Raw genomic sequence first — 16,038 nt, 5'->3', positions numbered from 1 at the left:
CCCGCCAGTCACGTTATTGGACACGCGGATGAATGTATACGCCGCGCTTTTCGATCCATGCGATTTATTGCGCACCGATACATTAGGTATAATCCTCCTATAAACTTGTTACTTTGCGTTTGCGACTACACGAGTTGCACGTGTTCCGACGTTTTGTTCGACGTTTTTCATTGCTTTCGAAACCGTTAGGCTGAAGCTCAGAGTACAGTAGAGTAGTAAACCGTAAGAAATTGACCGATCATAGTCGATTATCTTCTTCACATTCGACTGGTCCATTTCTTATGACTTACTACATTGATTGTATACTATTATTAATGGAGCAATTGATGGAGTAATTCTATCCCTTGAATTAAATAACATTTTATTAGTTTTAATCTCCATGTATCAAAATGTAAATCAAAATGTAAATCAAATTCTGTATTCATCTGATACCATTTCTATAGTTAATTTCAAATTGATCAACATCTCGTCCGCGTTAACATAATGCATTTAGTAAATAATAAATAATGAGTCAAATTTAATTCATTTTCTTGAGTTAAATCTTGCCTAACTCCATTGTTTCAGTCAAATTAACGACATTATTAGGAGCAGTGGCGATAGAAATGACTAAAAATAACTCAAATTGGATATAATTTAACGGTGTAGAATCGACCTTGCACGTCGTGGCGAATCGCGACGATTTAATCATGCATTGTCAGCAAGAGACTCCGTGAAATTCGAAAAGGAACAATGTGCGGTTGGTACATCCAGTCGTCGTTACGTGATTCGTGAGGGGAATTTTGTTCTCCAATGTAGTGTATCGTTCGCGACCGCAAACTTCCTTCGTTATGTTATCGGCAAAATGTACACTATCGTATAGTACAGGCACCAGCTGCAATGCATCTATAGTACAGTAAACCCGGGGAGGCTGAAACTATATCTCTTCGCACGCCGCGAATGATTCATTCTCTTCGTCCGTCAACAGAAATATCGACAGTTTCTTTCATTTTCTTTTTATTTTTTTGATTTTATTTATATGCAACGTGACAATATATACATGCACGCATACTCGTGCAATGGAAGGAGGAAGGAGAGTGTAGCGAGATAGAAAAAAATTGATACGTATAGCGATAAGCTCCCACGTGGGCACTTCTGATACGTTCGCCAACCTTGGACGAGATTTCACCGAGTACGCGGTGATTCATCACGTGGTGCTCGGTGCTCCAGGAAATTACGTGGTGTATCGCGTAAATTGATAACAATTTACGACATATCTCGCGAGAGGCGCCGTGCAACCGTCGGTGCGATCGAAAATGGAGTATTCTCAAGAGCTGATCGTGTTCTGACAGCCGCTTTATTCGGAATAAATAAATAATAAAAAAAAAAACGAAACGAAATAAATGCATGTATAAATTTACCGTCACATCCCTCTGTATTTCAAACTTAGATTTTCTTTACTATGAGGTTTTTTTTCATTTTATGTCATTGTTTTACTACATAATTGATAATTCTCTTCGTTATCATTTTGCCAAACGATTCAGATCTTTTTAAGACTGCGAGATGATACATCGACATGCAAATTGCCATTTATCCGACGATTTTGGCGAAATTGGTCGACAATTTCCGTAGAAATGGTATCGAACTTTTCATGGGAGGCGCCAATGGTAAATATTTCTCGATGCCAATGAGTAACGTCGCCGCGACGGCCGTGGTCGCGTTGCGTGCGACGCCAGGCATCGGTCTAGGCGTCGCGGCGCCTTCGCCTTCGTACCCTCCCTGTCAGTCGGGCTGTTAGGTACCGGCGAAGGTAAATACACGTATATATATTTTACGCGAAAGACGCGAGCGAGTTGCTATGTGAAACGGTTTCTATTCCAGCCCTATTCAATGCTTCAAGTGTAAGCACACGCACGTACGATATCCCTACACAGCGTAAACTCATAGGATTTCATGATCTAACCCTCATAGAATTATCCATGTTCCGCTGAAAACGAGGACTTTCTGTCTCTAAGGACTAAGACTCAGAATGAAATCTTAGACGACGACAGCGACGTCGAGATAATAGTAATCGAAGAATAGCATCGTGTTAACAACGTTGTGATAACTATACTAATAACACGGATGCTGCGATTTAACGAAGACCATCAGATAAGCTCCTTAGATTTTGGGTTCAAGGATTTATTTTGTCCTACTTGGGACCAATTATATAGGATCCACTTTAACCGAATATAGGATCTCTCTTATTTAATTAGATAAATTGCGGTCTGAATATTATATTTGACAAATTCTTTTTATTTTTTCCAGCGGATTGAATTTCCAAGATTTGATGGCCAGACAGGGCGCGATCGACTCGCCCCCGAAGACCCCGTTTATCATGGGCTCGGAGTGCGCGGGTGACATTGAGCAAGTCGGCGAGGGGGTTGAGAATTTCAAAGTGAGTACAAGCACGAAACTTTTAATGAATCTGATTACGAGTGCGCAAACTTAAATTGTAAACAAGTTTGCTTCTTTAAGTTCTATGTGTATTTGGAATTTCATTAAGAAATAAAAATGAAACGCGCGAGAGAAACTATATCACTCATTTCCTCTGTTCTCTTTCTAAAGAAGATTAATGACTGCGTCGTAAATAGCGTCGAATGTTATTGGTATATAAATGTCGAAATGCGCGCGAGCGGAAATACAGATTTGCTTGCGTCGGAAACTTCGCCTACAGACGGAAGTACGTATAACTGAATTACAAGGCGCAGTCTCTTCCCTTTATATCAGCAGAGTAAAATCGCCTCCGTGAATTCGACTAGAGGACTAGAAGCTCGATAAGCCTAAACGACTAGCAAGACGCGCTAATTCGATTCGGCCGTACGATAGGGCCGCCTTTTACGTATCGAAATAGTAGGCCTGTATTGATTTTCAGCATTGACGTCACATGCGGCTCAATGTTGAATTATTTTGAAAGCTCTCGAAACGTGTTTTCTCGGCTGTATTACGGACGCCATAAATAAAATGAGAGGCTACTTTCCCCTCGCGGTCGTTTCGCTTATTAAACGTATTTACGTCAGGCGAAAAAAAGAACGCGGAAGTTTCCCATATCTCTGACATGATAAAGCGCCAGGAGGCTGTATTAATGATTGCTTCGTAAATAATCGTTGAATATCACCCAAGGCGGCACCTCCGTTATCGTATTTAACGTTGTCCGTATTTTGGGGAGAATCAAGCTGGCTTCGAGCTCGTGAAATTTCTTTGAGGCACATTTTTCACCAGCTGGCGCCGCCGTATGGAGAAACTTGTGCGTTCAGGGTGGTCTATTTTCGCGACTCGCGAAAGTCTTTTCGGGGTCAGAAGGCGAGCGAGCTTCTCGAAGCGCGTAGAGTCAGATATCCGGCCAGCGTCGTATAGAACAGGCTGCCTCGACTTGTCAGAGAGAATAATAAAGCGGAGGAAAAGAATGCGTTCTTTTCGAGCATACGGGTCGAGAGTAATGTCAGCTTTTTTCTACTTCGCCTTGACTATCAAAATATTTTACAGCGGGAGACCTAATTCGATAAAACGGGCTCGCTCCGTCTTCCAGAAAGCCGCCAAGTGTAAAATCGTTGAACTTTCCTTATCCAATCACGATCCGGTAAATACGCGAGGAATTTTACGCGCGGTATAATCCTGAAAAAAAAAAAAGATCGTATATTCTATGAAAATAAAGACAATTTTACAAATCGGTCTTTAAGAGAGAAGCTTCATTCCTAGTCTCTATCTTTGGAATGTACTTCAGGTATTAGTATCTCGAAGTGAAAGTGATTTAAAAGCTGCCAGGCTTTCTACAACAAGCTATTATAATAAAGTTCAGTTTTCAGTCATAAGACATGAATAAGTCAGTGAGTGCAAGAGATTTAGAGATAGCTATAGAAAGGATTCCATTTCTTACGATTAAAACTTAGATTACGTTATGACCGATCAATCATATAATCTATTATTATTTACCCTGAGAACTACTACTTTTTTGATTGGCTAAAACATCATGACGTAACGATATCTAATATAATTTCTTCTGAATGTAAGTTTCCTAAGATTTACGACTTATAATTCTGACTTACCACTAGTATGATACGAGAATAGTGACTAACCGCTTATTGTAGAAAGCCCATGAATCTAGATGACTTGCTTTAAGAGGTCATAAGCCATAAAACCATAAAAAAATTGACCAATCACAGTCAATTACTTTGCTTATATTTGATTGTGATTGATTAATTTCTTACGTCTTTATGGCTTACGATCTCTTAAAGCAAGGTTGTAGACTGATATAAATGCTCTGCATTTTGACGGACACAACATGCACGTGATGGTTTTTTCCTTTTTTTTTTAACAGGTGGGCGATAGAGTGGTCGCTCTTCCTGATCACAAAGCGTGGGCGGAGTTGGTCGCCGTACCGGCGACATCCGTTTTCGCATTACCGCCCGGAATGAGCTACCTCGACGCGGCCGCCATCACCATGAATTACACCGTAGCTTACATTCTGCTCTTCGAGTTGGCTCATCTCACGCCCGGCAAAAGCTTGCTGCTTCACAGCGCCGGCGGCGGTGTGGTAAGTCGAACACAGAAGAATTCTTCTTTATATTTATATTTCCTATCGGGTCGAAGTATCACTCCCTTCGAAAGATACGAGAAGGAAGAGATGATGAATTGGACTTTTTAATTACACCCCTTGTTCATGCTCGCATATCCTTTATCGTGACTTCAAGAACTCGACGTGCACTCGACGTACTATACTGTACTTACGAAAGTATCGTAATTGTTATGGTTGATTATACGCGATGCGACGTCTTCCTTTCTCTCTTTCTTTTTATTAACTGCTTCTCTTCTTCCTTATAAATGCCTCGGTATATTTCAATATTAAAGATAGTGTCGACACTCGATCGTATACATAATACATATATTGGACTTTTAATATCCCTTCTACAGTCGTGTAATCATTATCATAAATGATTCCGCTCGTTTCGTTATATTGAGAGATTGTACAATTATCACGTTCAAATGCTAGATGGCTCGATCGTTTTAACAACATGTGATATGTAAAAGCTATATATCCTTTAGCTGTACTGAATGCACGATATTATTATCTTCACCGTGTATGAATTAATATTCTATTGTGCGCGTGATTGTATTAAGTTTCATGGCACAACGCTCGGCACGATAATAATTTTGAATTTTGCAGCGGTTCATCGTTAAAGCGACAGAATGTAGACGAGCGAAAGCTCCGTTTTAGCGTGCAAAAATGCTCAACCAACAATAACGACTTTGCGATGGGGTGCTTTCGTGAGTTTAGACAGCTTTATCGCGGTATCACGTGTATAAGCGAGTTAATGCCTCGCACAAAGATGTTCCGCTCGTAAATGTAAACGGCCAGGCGTCTTCGAGGCGTGTGTATGTTACTCGGAACAGTACAAACCCGATAAGTAGCAGTGTTACGACCGCGGCATCTAAATAGCTAAGAAGCAAGCGTCATTAACATTATTGCTTATACATTGCTAGAACGGTTTTACGAGAAGCAGGCATATGCGTGCGAAAGACGCGGCACACTTACGACGTTTTTCCTTAAATTCATTACGCCACATTTTAGCACAAAGATAATGGGGATTTGACGGGCGGACGTCAATTTATCCGTAAGGGATTACCGTAGTTATGTAGTACCTAAACAAAATTTTATACGATAAATATTTGCACACTCTTTCCTCTGTTCGAGGATACCGAAATAAAATCTCCTCCCCCGCGGAATCTCTCCACGAGTTACCGAAATAAAATTTCCCGAGCTTTGTTTACTCGCCCGCGGAGATCAGTTTTAAATCATACGCCTACGACTTGAAGATTTGGAACATCTCGCACAGGGTGTGAATAAAATGCAAAATTCCATAAGAGTGACGGGTAGGTGGATGGTGGTCGCTCGTACGAGTCGACGGCGGCAGGGACAGAGGGAAAATTTAAGTACCAAGTGGTATTTCCGGGTTCTTCTGGCCATACGAGGTGGTTTCTCTCTTTTCTCCCCCCCCCCCCTCTCTCTCTCTTTCTCATTTCGATGAACGAGAAGAAGAAGCGGGAGAAGGAGATAAGAAGAAGAAGAAGGTAAAACCGTCGGGATCAATACGACTCAACAGGTTACACCCGAAGCCAACGACAAGCCACCCCCGCCAACCGTCTCTCGACCCCCGATGGTTGAGACGAAAGGCGAAATCCACCGGGGGATGCCGGTGCGCGAATCGCACGGGGTGTGAGGGTTGCCAGGCAACCTTTCGCTCTCTCATCGACCACCGTCATGGACCGCACCCGTCTGAGACCATACCACCACCGTCGCCACCGCCGCCGCTACCGCTGCTACCATCACCATCACTGGCACGTTACCACCACGTGGCACAGCTTTAAGCTGCTTCCACATCGCACCGGCACAATGCCACGTGTATACCCGGTGACCTGATCCGTTCTCTTTCTCAAAGAACACCCTAAGGCTCGTTTCTACCAATATAGATTAATTTTAATCTCGGTCCAATTTACTCTTCATTTTTTTCTAGTTCTAAAAATTAGAAAAAGATGAGAAGTAAGTTGAACCGAGATTAAAGTTAATCTATATTGCTAGAAACGAGCCTAAATCAAGAAAAAGTCAAAATGACTTTATTTTGACATCATGAAAGTCAAAATGATGATTTTTGGTTAAAATCTGACTGTTGATTGATGTTAAGAATGAAAATAAAGTAATTTTGATTTTTTTTGTTGACTTTTCTGTACTCTTGAGTTCTTCTTCGCCCTTTTTCCTCTTGTGATTAATGATATTTTATAGAAGAGTTTAATTACAACCCAATTTCTGCAGCGATTTATACTCTGCTTCGAAATGCTTCACGAAAATATTCTCGAACGAGAAATATACTTGAAGAGAGAATTATATATATTTCTTGATTAAAATCGGATTTTGTACGTCGAGAAACCAACTATGATTTTTGGGATGTTATTATACGGGCCGTGATCCATGATGGATGTTATTATAGGGGACATGATGGATGGTTGATGGTTTTTTCTCATCTCTTCAGTTCCAGCTGTTGGAAAGGCTAAAGAATCAATTAAACGACAATTAAGGTCGGTCCTGAAATCGATCCAACCGTTCATTTATACTATAAATAGTCATCGAGTGGCGATCCATCAGCTATTATTCTCATGAAACGAGCGCATGGCAAACGGTGCTTGTTGACATTCCCGTATTCACGCGACGTGCTCAATGCATCTGTCTCGAGCGAGGGGTACATGAAAGTACTCAGGGACGGTACTCAGACGTTGTTCATGGAGGAAAGACGAGCGGAAGAGATATGACGCGATCCGTCTGAATCTGAAAGACTCGCAAGAGAGGGAAAGTCCTCCGACGTGATCAGAAAATGGTATATTTTTCATAGGCCAAGTATGTGGCCTCTTCCGAAGCTTTTTCATCGTACGTGACCAGTTTTTCTCGCGGCTAATACGCGGGAAATCGCAGCGCGAGAGTGCTCGCGTTTCTCTTGTTCATGTGGAATCCATTGTCGTCGTTGAGCATGAATTATCGCTCCTTCATACATGCGGCTCTCATTCTCCTCGATGTCTCGATGAACAAGGGAGTGAGAAGAAGGGAAGGGGACACGAATGAGGAGCGATGGGCGACATTGTTCTTCGAGTCCACGGATCGGTTAATATTAATTAAGTCATTGTGTCTACGCGCGAGAAGAAAGCTTCCGCTCTCTGTATGGCTCGTGAGGCGTCGCCGATGAAGATGCAGCTATAAAATATTTCATGGAGATTTTTTTTTTCGTATATATGTTTTATATTGTATAATAACTTTTAAGTTAGCAAATGTAATAACGAAATGACAAACATCTTCGAACAAACAATATGTAATTATTAAAAAGTCGAAATATATACTTTTCATAATTATTTAGAGATTCTAAATGATCTGTTCTGTCTTTGTCTCTTGCTCTCTTTCTCTCTCCCTCTTTCTTTCTTTCTTCCGTTCCTCTTTTTGCTTGTCTCTTTTTTTTTTCATTTATACTCTTCTTCGAGCCTGGAGCACTCTGGCATCGGTTCGGTCGCCGGGTATCGAATTCTTGACAAGGGGCGGAGAGAAATGGAAAGCAGCGAGCGCGATTCTCGGAAATAATGTATGCCGCTTCTGTTGAAAATCTCGAACGGCTGTGCACGCGGCCAGCGCGTTCTTTTTTCTTCTCTCTTAATCCCGTCTCATCCTTTCCCAAGATGTAGCGTTACGAGTAGCGGCCCGACGCCGCCCGTCCAATTCGACGCGTAACTGGATTTTCTCGACAAAAAGTAGCGTGCGTTGCAAAAAGGGAGACTATGAGAAAAGAAGGTGACGAAGTATATGTTCACGCGTATTTTTTTAATAAATCGTGCAAAGAAAGAAAATGTGAGAACTATCTGTTCTGTTTCTCTATATATACTTCTGCTGACTTTCGATCTACGCTGTTAAATTGATTTGGACCATATCGATGAGAAGCATTATTTTTCATTTAATTTAGGGTCAAGCGGTGGTACAGCTCGCGAAAACCGTGAAGGACGTAACCATCTTTGGCGTGTGCAGCAAATCAAAGCATGAGGCTCTTAAAAACGCTGGAACTATCGATTATCTTCTGGAACGCGGCGCGGATTACAGCAACGAAGTCAGAAAGTATGTAGATGATGTTGCACATAATTAATATTTTGTATTTTTTTTTTCGATTGAGAATACGATCAATATTAAAAGGTCTAGCGAGAATTCTGTACTTTTTTTTATACGTGTCTGTGCTTGTTTAGAATCTCCCCGGAAGGTGTAGACATCGTTTTAGATTGTCTATGCGGCGAAGAATGTAACAAGGGCTACGCCCTCTTGAAGCCAATGGGCAAGTACCTTCTTTATGGATCTAGCAACGTCGTCACCGGGGAAACTAAGAGCTACTTTTCCGCAGCACGATCAGTACGTAACTCAGCTTTTAGATTAATTCAATTTCTCATTCGTATTGATCAAACAAAAGCATTTTGTATCTCATGTATAAAGTATCTTCTAATACTTTAGTGTAAGATTTTATAAGCTTTGATATTCTTTCTTGAATTGTCTTGCTATTTGTGTGAAGATTTTTTCTGGAGTAATAATAATTTCCTTAGGATTATATCTGCCATATCCATGCACGTTTTATTATATGTTGTTTAGTGGTGGCAAGTCGATAAAGTGTCGCCCATAAAGTTGTTCGACGAAAACAAGACATTGTCCGGATTGAATCTACGCCACTTGATGTACCAGCAAGGTAGACACGCGTTCATTCGACGGGCGGTGAATCAAGTGTACACGCTGTGGAGCGAGGGCAAGATTAAGCCAGCGGTGGATTCAACATGGGCGCTGGAGGATGTGCCCGAGGCCATGCAAAAAATGCATGATCGCAAGAACATCGGTAAGATCGTGCTGGATCCGAGTCTGGAGCCGAAGCCCAAACCAGCTACGCCGGCTAAGGGCAAAGCGAAAGACAAGAAGGCCGCGAATCAGGAGGAGAAAAAGGCGTCTAGCGTAGAGTCGGAGGAAGGAGAGAAGAAGAAGGAACCCGAATTGACAAACGGTACCTCAGAAGACAAATCTGATAGCGGTAAGAAAATAGAGTAACAAATTAATATTACGTTATTTCGTATAATCTCTCGAGAATCAAATGTCCAAAGACTCGCCCGCGTTTCCTGTTCCAGATTCGAAAGAGAAGGAATCTAGCTGAATTAGCAGTAGTAACTAATCCTATAAGAACAAAGAAATGATACCCGTAAACATCAAGAATTCCCAGGAAAGTACTATTGCTGAGAGATCCATCGCTGTTATCCGAGAGAATGATAAATTTGAGAAATCCACGGATGATATCGCGTAGAATTTACATGCAGATGATTCACAATGAGAGAACTGCAATTCACATTGTATGACCTAATAATATAATGAGGAAAAGGTAATCTCTCTCTTCGAATTGTTACTTGTAGAACATGGAATTTAAAGTTTCAATTTAGCGAATAATTGATCGCTTGCACTGTAAGCTATACACTGCTTTTCTTTTACGTCGAAATGGATGTCTTTTCTTTTATCATCTGCATGTATCTATTCTACTTACATTTGTGCCGAGATTAAGAGTTCATGCGAGTTATAAAAGAATCAACCAGCATATTGCATAAGGACGAGAGAATCAACCAAATAGAAATAACAATCTTGATGCGGTCCACAGTAGTTTACAGAATATAAGAACGTTATGTTTATTTTTTCACACCGACCAAATGGTTAATTTTGCGAAGAGTTAAGTGAACAATTGTTGGATACTAGATAGTTATTAGGCAGCTTGGATCTTTTTTTTTATTATTGTTATTGTCATTTTAGGAAATGGTAACAACTTTTCCGTACTTATCAAACAATCGTAAAGACAGCATAACAGTAAGCAGTTTAATAATTGTAGATTATCCAACAATCTATCTACTTGGCTCTGTCTATTTGTATTGAATACTATCGCTGCTATTATGATATCTATATACTAACAATCTCTTACATTAATATAATATTACCTCTATTTGTAATTTAATGGGATAAAATAACATATTGCGCTAGTTTCCGTGGAGAAAAGCTAAACGCGGGGCTAAATTACTTTCGTATGTAAATTTTATGTATTAAAGATGTTTTTACGCCACCTTATTATTCATCGTGGTGCTTTTATCACGATGAAATATCCTTTTAAATTTTAACGATATAGTCATGAAAGTCAAGAGTAATATTTAGCATTATATATATGGGGCATTTCACTGGAATTTAGACACTCTTTTTTCATACTCTCATACTTTGTAGTTTTTATGTAAAATTAATTATAATCTTCAAGATTTTCCTACGTAAAAATTTAAAAGTAAAAAAAATTGAAGTGTCTAAACGTAACTGCCTGAAAACTCATTGCAATCGGTATTTTTCTATGATCGGGATTCTATCTCTTTCTTCAAATCACTGATATGTACTGATCTCTGCAACGATATATCAACGAGATGTTTTCAAGATATTTCGAATTTTGAAAATCTAACGCAATGTAAAACCATTTAAGAAAAAATGCATTCGTTGATGTTTATCATGCGCTACAAAATTTGGATAACGATCAGATTTAATATCTAATCTGAATATAAGAATTAACTGATGTATAACATAAATTAATTAAGCGAAAAATGTAATTAGACTGACTAATTATGGCTTGAAATTATAAAAGCCTAATAGAGACATTGCTCGGCACAGAAGTGCTTTGAGAATTATCTTAGTAAATGTTGGCGTATTATTATTTCTACGTGAAAGAGACTTTCGAATCAGTTTCAACGAAAGGAATACCGAGCATAAGTGCTCATACAATACGCATGTCTCGTCGTTTTTATTCAGATTATACAAATCGATAATGTATTTTAAAGACTCCGAGTAACTTTTTATCGTTTAAATGAAATTTTATAAACATTTTAATGACGTTGCATCAACATATGTACATGAAGAGTAATTTAATGAATTAGCATCGTAGAGTATATCGTTCTTTTTTTTTCTACGAAAAGGAATGACAGTTTAAAGTACGCAAAGGCCTCACTTTTTAATTATTGCATACTCGCGTGAATGTAATTGTGTCGCTTGGACACCGAACGCGTGACTGCAGTCCGATAAATTATGTTCAAAATCCGCATTGCGGATTTTTCTTCGACTTTCGAATTTTTCGAGTTAGTTTTCCAACTGGCCGTGATATATTATGCGATGTATCGTAGGTCGTTCTGTGCGAATAAACAGTAAAGGATGCGTTACTAATGGTGATCTGTTAAACGAGAAGGTTTCGTAGTAATATAAACGAAAGATTAAAGATTCTCGTGAGTTTCGAGGAGGTAAAGCGAAAAAAAAGGAAGAAAGGAAGTAGGAAAAAAAGAAAATTATCTCGAGGGCGTGTCTTCGACGGAACGCGGCTCGATAGAGGAGCTGGTCGACGCAGAACAAAGTGTGCATATCTCTCCGGAATGTTGGAACAATTTTGATGTAGCCGATTTCGTTAGGATTTGATACTAGCTCTGTATACCGATATCTATATTATACAAATCACTATACGAGATGAAAAAGAGTCACGTGGACGAGGGGGAAGGTATGTGTCGACGATATTTCGTGCGCTGATCTCAAGTTCATCTTGGAAGAGGCGTGCGTAAGCGCCAAGAATCAACTGCCGTATCGAATCTCTCGGTCCAAAAGGTACATAATACTAATCCTTACTCGTCGAGAAAAACGTATCAGTCTGAAAAAGAAAAAGACAAAAAAAAGTGTGGAAAAAAACTGCGAAAAACATGGTAAATGTGGCTGCATATTTTGAGACATCTTTTAAACACGTAACGATAACACACGATAATTCCACATGAGGCGAACACGAGTACACGAGTACACGCTCACACACGAAAATACGACGACACCACACATCATACTGTATATTTTATTGTAAGGCTTTAAATGTTTCATCAAATAACTCTATTATATTATAATATATCTATATATTTGTATCGATCGTTTCCTCCTGCCCTGATTACTTTTTTTACTTAGGTCCGAACGTCGGGATAAGAGTCCGGGATCTGTGCGAGGTGTTACACGTGGGGGATCGGATGCGTGGGCTTTGAATTTAAAGCGTAGATTGATTAGCGAGGAAATGTCACTTCGGGATAATATTAATCAAACAGCCAAATTGTTTATATATAACTGCCAAAAAATTACGTTTCCAGAGATATTTCGCGCTCTGTTGGTTGAAGGACGACCACGTGAATATATATTGCATTCAATATTTTCTGTACAGCTAGTAGGGGAGAGTGGTCTGAATCGGACCGTGTTCCAAATAGGAGCTTTTTAATTTAAATGAATACGGTTAAGCATATTTGCGTACTATTTATAATGTAAAGTCCTTATAAGACACCGAACATGTGATAGTAGTTTGACAGTTCTCTGTCATAACATTCATAAAATAGACGCAAATATGTATTTTCTGCCACCGTGTGAAAATTTTTTTAAAAAAGAAAATCCTTGTAAATAATTATTTAAAAGGTGTTAAAAATATGAAAAGTAATTGATTTAAGATAATTAAAGAGTGTAGAATTCAAAAATGTCAAGCATTTTGTGATCACTTTTGCGAATTTATTGTAAAATTTGTTCCAAAGTTCGAAAGGACCCGTCCAAATCGGACAGTACAGTGAATAACTTGTAAGCTTGGTTGTAGATCTGCTGACCAGATCTGGTCCAAGCAATTAAATCAATAAAATATTATGAATCATCAGACTCAGATTAGTTGAATTTTATTGATTTCAATTCTACTAATGTAAACAGTCAGTAATTTTTTTTTCCGAAAAAATTTTTATCTTTGTCAAATCGCTCGTTTTTACTCAATACAAGAAAAATACATTAAAATATTTTAAAATTCTATTTAAAAATCCATAAAAATAGGAGTTTTCGATTCGAACCAGAGGATAGTCCGATTTGGTATCAATGATCTCAAATCGAACCGAAAAAAGCGTTTTTACATTTTCCGTTATAGTTCAACACAAATGAGAGATACGTCAAAATGGTCCGAAGCAAAAATGAAGGGAATTAAATGATCTTTCCAATGGCACCTTCGATTTTACGATCGGACTTTATTTACGCCTTATAGAGAGCAAAAATTGCAAATAGGTCCGATTTAGACTCTCCCCTACCTAGTATAGCTTATCTCAGCTATTTCTCCCTTGATGGAAGAGAGATGAAATATTTCAGATATGTTTTACGTGATTAGCTTTTAACGAAAAATCAAGAATAAGACGCGAATTCATTACGTTAATTTACAGGGTTGGGAAAGTTACTTTTTAAAAATAACGCATTACTGTTACCGTTATTTGCAGTAAAAAGTAGCTCGTTATCGTTACTCGTTAGCGATTCTAAATAGTAACGCATTACCGTTACTTAAAAGTAACGATAAAAAAATCGTTACTTTTTTTGTAATTATGCAGGATGAGACGAGCCTACTACTCATCGATTTTGATGAAATTAGAGTCATTCGACACGTTTTTGTACGAAAATGAATGAATCTGGCAGAAAAATAAGTGTCACTCTGCCCGGTAAACTGAGATTAATGGTTAAAGTTGATGACTATTGAGGTAAGGAAATCTGTCCTAATTTCATTAAAATCGATGAATAAACCTGTCTTCTGTATAATTACACTTTTTAAAATGGTAAAACAGGCTTCTAGGACAGAGTATAAATAAACAATAAGATATTTAAAAACATTTATCTTTGAACATTTTTATCTTTTATTAATATTTTACATACTTATGTTTAATTCTGTGTTATTTTATTATATAATAGACATTTTAGTTTTTAGTGTTTTTATGCTAAAGCGACGATAGTGATTGAAACAAAAATAGGCAAAAAGTTTTTTGTATATTTAGTATGTATAATTTTATTGTCCGTGACGGTCGTGACCTATAAAAAAGTAAGAATACAAGAGTAACGGGGTCAATTTCGTTACTCATTACTAAAGAAGATGTAACGTCGTTACTTTTTGTTACTAATAAAAAAAAGTAACGACGTTACCAAATTATTACCAAAAAAAGTAACGAAAAAGTAACGTCGTTACTTCCCAACCCTGTTGATTTATTATATTGATCATTATATTTGATCGTTATAATTTTGGAAATGTTTACCTAAAGCGAATCTATAGAAACGAATAAAAATTGTGCGCTATTCTCTTTTTGATATCATACGGCGTCTTGTAATTACAAAACGTTATTTTAGAAATATTTTAATTAGAAGCGTAAAAACTATGTAAATTCTATATGTTACTGGAATATTTTTAGCAATCGAAAAAAAAATTTTTAGATACTTTAAAAAAACTATATATTTAATGTGTCACATTTCTGTGACGCACATTCACATTTGGATTGTTCGATCTTTTATAGTAAATTTTATGAACCAAATGAATTCAAAGTCTTTTAAATTGTGGGACAATCTGCGCAGACGGTATAAATTTGCGCAAATTATATGAAAACACGTTCAATTATTTTAAGAATTAAAAATCGTATTTTGCATTATCGCAAGAATCAGATGTATAATCTCGCTCATTTATGGGGTACGCGGCGGAAATCAGTTCCCAAGCTTCAATGACAACTTTTTGACATTGGAAAAATAATTTCATTCTTGTCTCAAGGCTACGACCATTCCGTTTGGCGCGATAGAGAGAGAGAAAGTTAGAAAAGGAAGTTAAGAATGTTGTGCGTCTTATCAGTTATGCGAAACCGCACCAGTGGAGAGCAGGACCTACAATTTCGCGAACGTGATACATTATGATTGTGTAAAATTGTAAAATTTGTCAAGGGGTCCGGGCGAAAGCGACGTGCTTTTTCCAGCTGTGTGAGACTCTTGGGTCGCGACCAGCCTCGCCGAAGATACTCACGAAAGAAGGAAAGAATACTTTCGCCCGCTCCCCATCAAGCTTGATATATAGATTGTATTTTTGGCTTATTACTGTAAGACTGACTATGTTGCTATATTAAAGATTGCTTCAAAAACAGGCCAATGAAACTTTATTACATCCTTTTTTCTCTTCCATTTCTGAATTCTGTAATCCTTTATCCAATGTGCCATTAATTCTATTGTTTCTGAAATTAGTGATTAACTGCTTTCACACAAAGATACACATGTCACATTCTCATTTTTCTTAAATAAAACTGATTAATTAAAAACTGGGTCTTGGGGAAAAAAAGCATACTAAAAGACATAATACGTACATATTTTTTATTGTTCATTCGTATAAAGATTATAAAACTTAAAAATATATATATCCGATATGTTAAATGTCGATTTCGTTAATAAAAAAGCGTCTAACGTGCGATATATCGTGCAAAATTTTCTTCGCAGTTTGAACAAATTGTTATTGAAGTACTTTAAATATATATATATATAAATTTTTTTTTATTATTGTGAAGCAGACTTCTTCATGGACGGTATCTCGATTGTTTACCTCACACGGATGTGTTTTAAGGGCTTTATTAATA

At 38.1% G+C, this 16,038-nt stretch overlaps 1 protein-coding gene across 1 annotated transcript; it reads left to right on the top strand.

The window, feature by feature from the left end:
- The first annotated feature begins 2,285 nt into the window (after positions 1–2,285).
- Positions 2,286–12,191, top strand: LOC108760408 (synaptic vesicle membrane protein VAT-1 homolog-like). The gene is made up of 6 exons (XM_018506358.1): positions 2,286–2,413; positions 4,334–4,549; positions 8,508–8,656; positions 8,782–8,941; positions 9,176–9,602; positions 9,697–12,191. The coding sequence occupies exons 1-6, from the start codon at positions 2,306–2,308 to the stop codon at positions 9,720–9,722; spliced, it is 1,086 nt and encodes a 361-aa protein (XP_018361860.1). The 5' UTR covers positions 2,286–2,305; the 3' UTR covers positions 9,723–12,191.
- Positions 12,192–16,038: the final 3,847 nt, after the last annotated feature.

Source organism: Trachymyrmex cornetzi, unplaced genomic scaffold (assembly GCF_001594075.2).
Source record: "Trachymyrmex cornetzi isolate Tcor2-1 unplaced genomic scaffold, Tcor1.1 scaffold223, whole genome shotgun sequence".
In the NCBI taxonomy this organism is placed as follows: Eukaryota; Metazoa; Arthropoda; class Insecta; order Hymenoptera; family Formicidae; genus Trachymyrmex; species Trachymyrmex cornetzi.
This window is presented reverse-complemented; position numbering and strand designations above follow the sequence as displayed.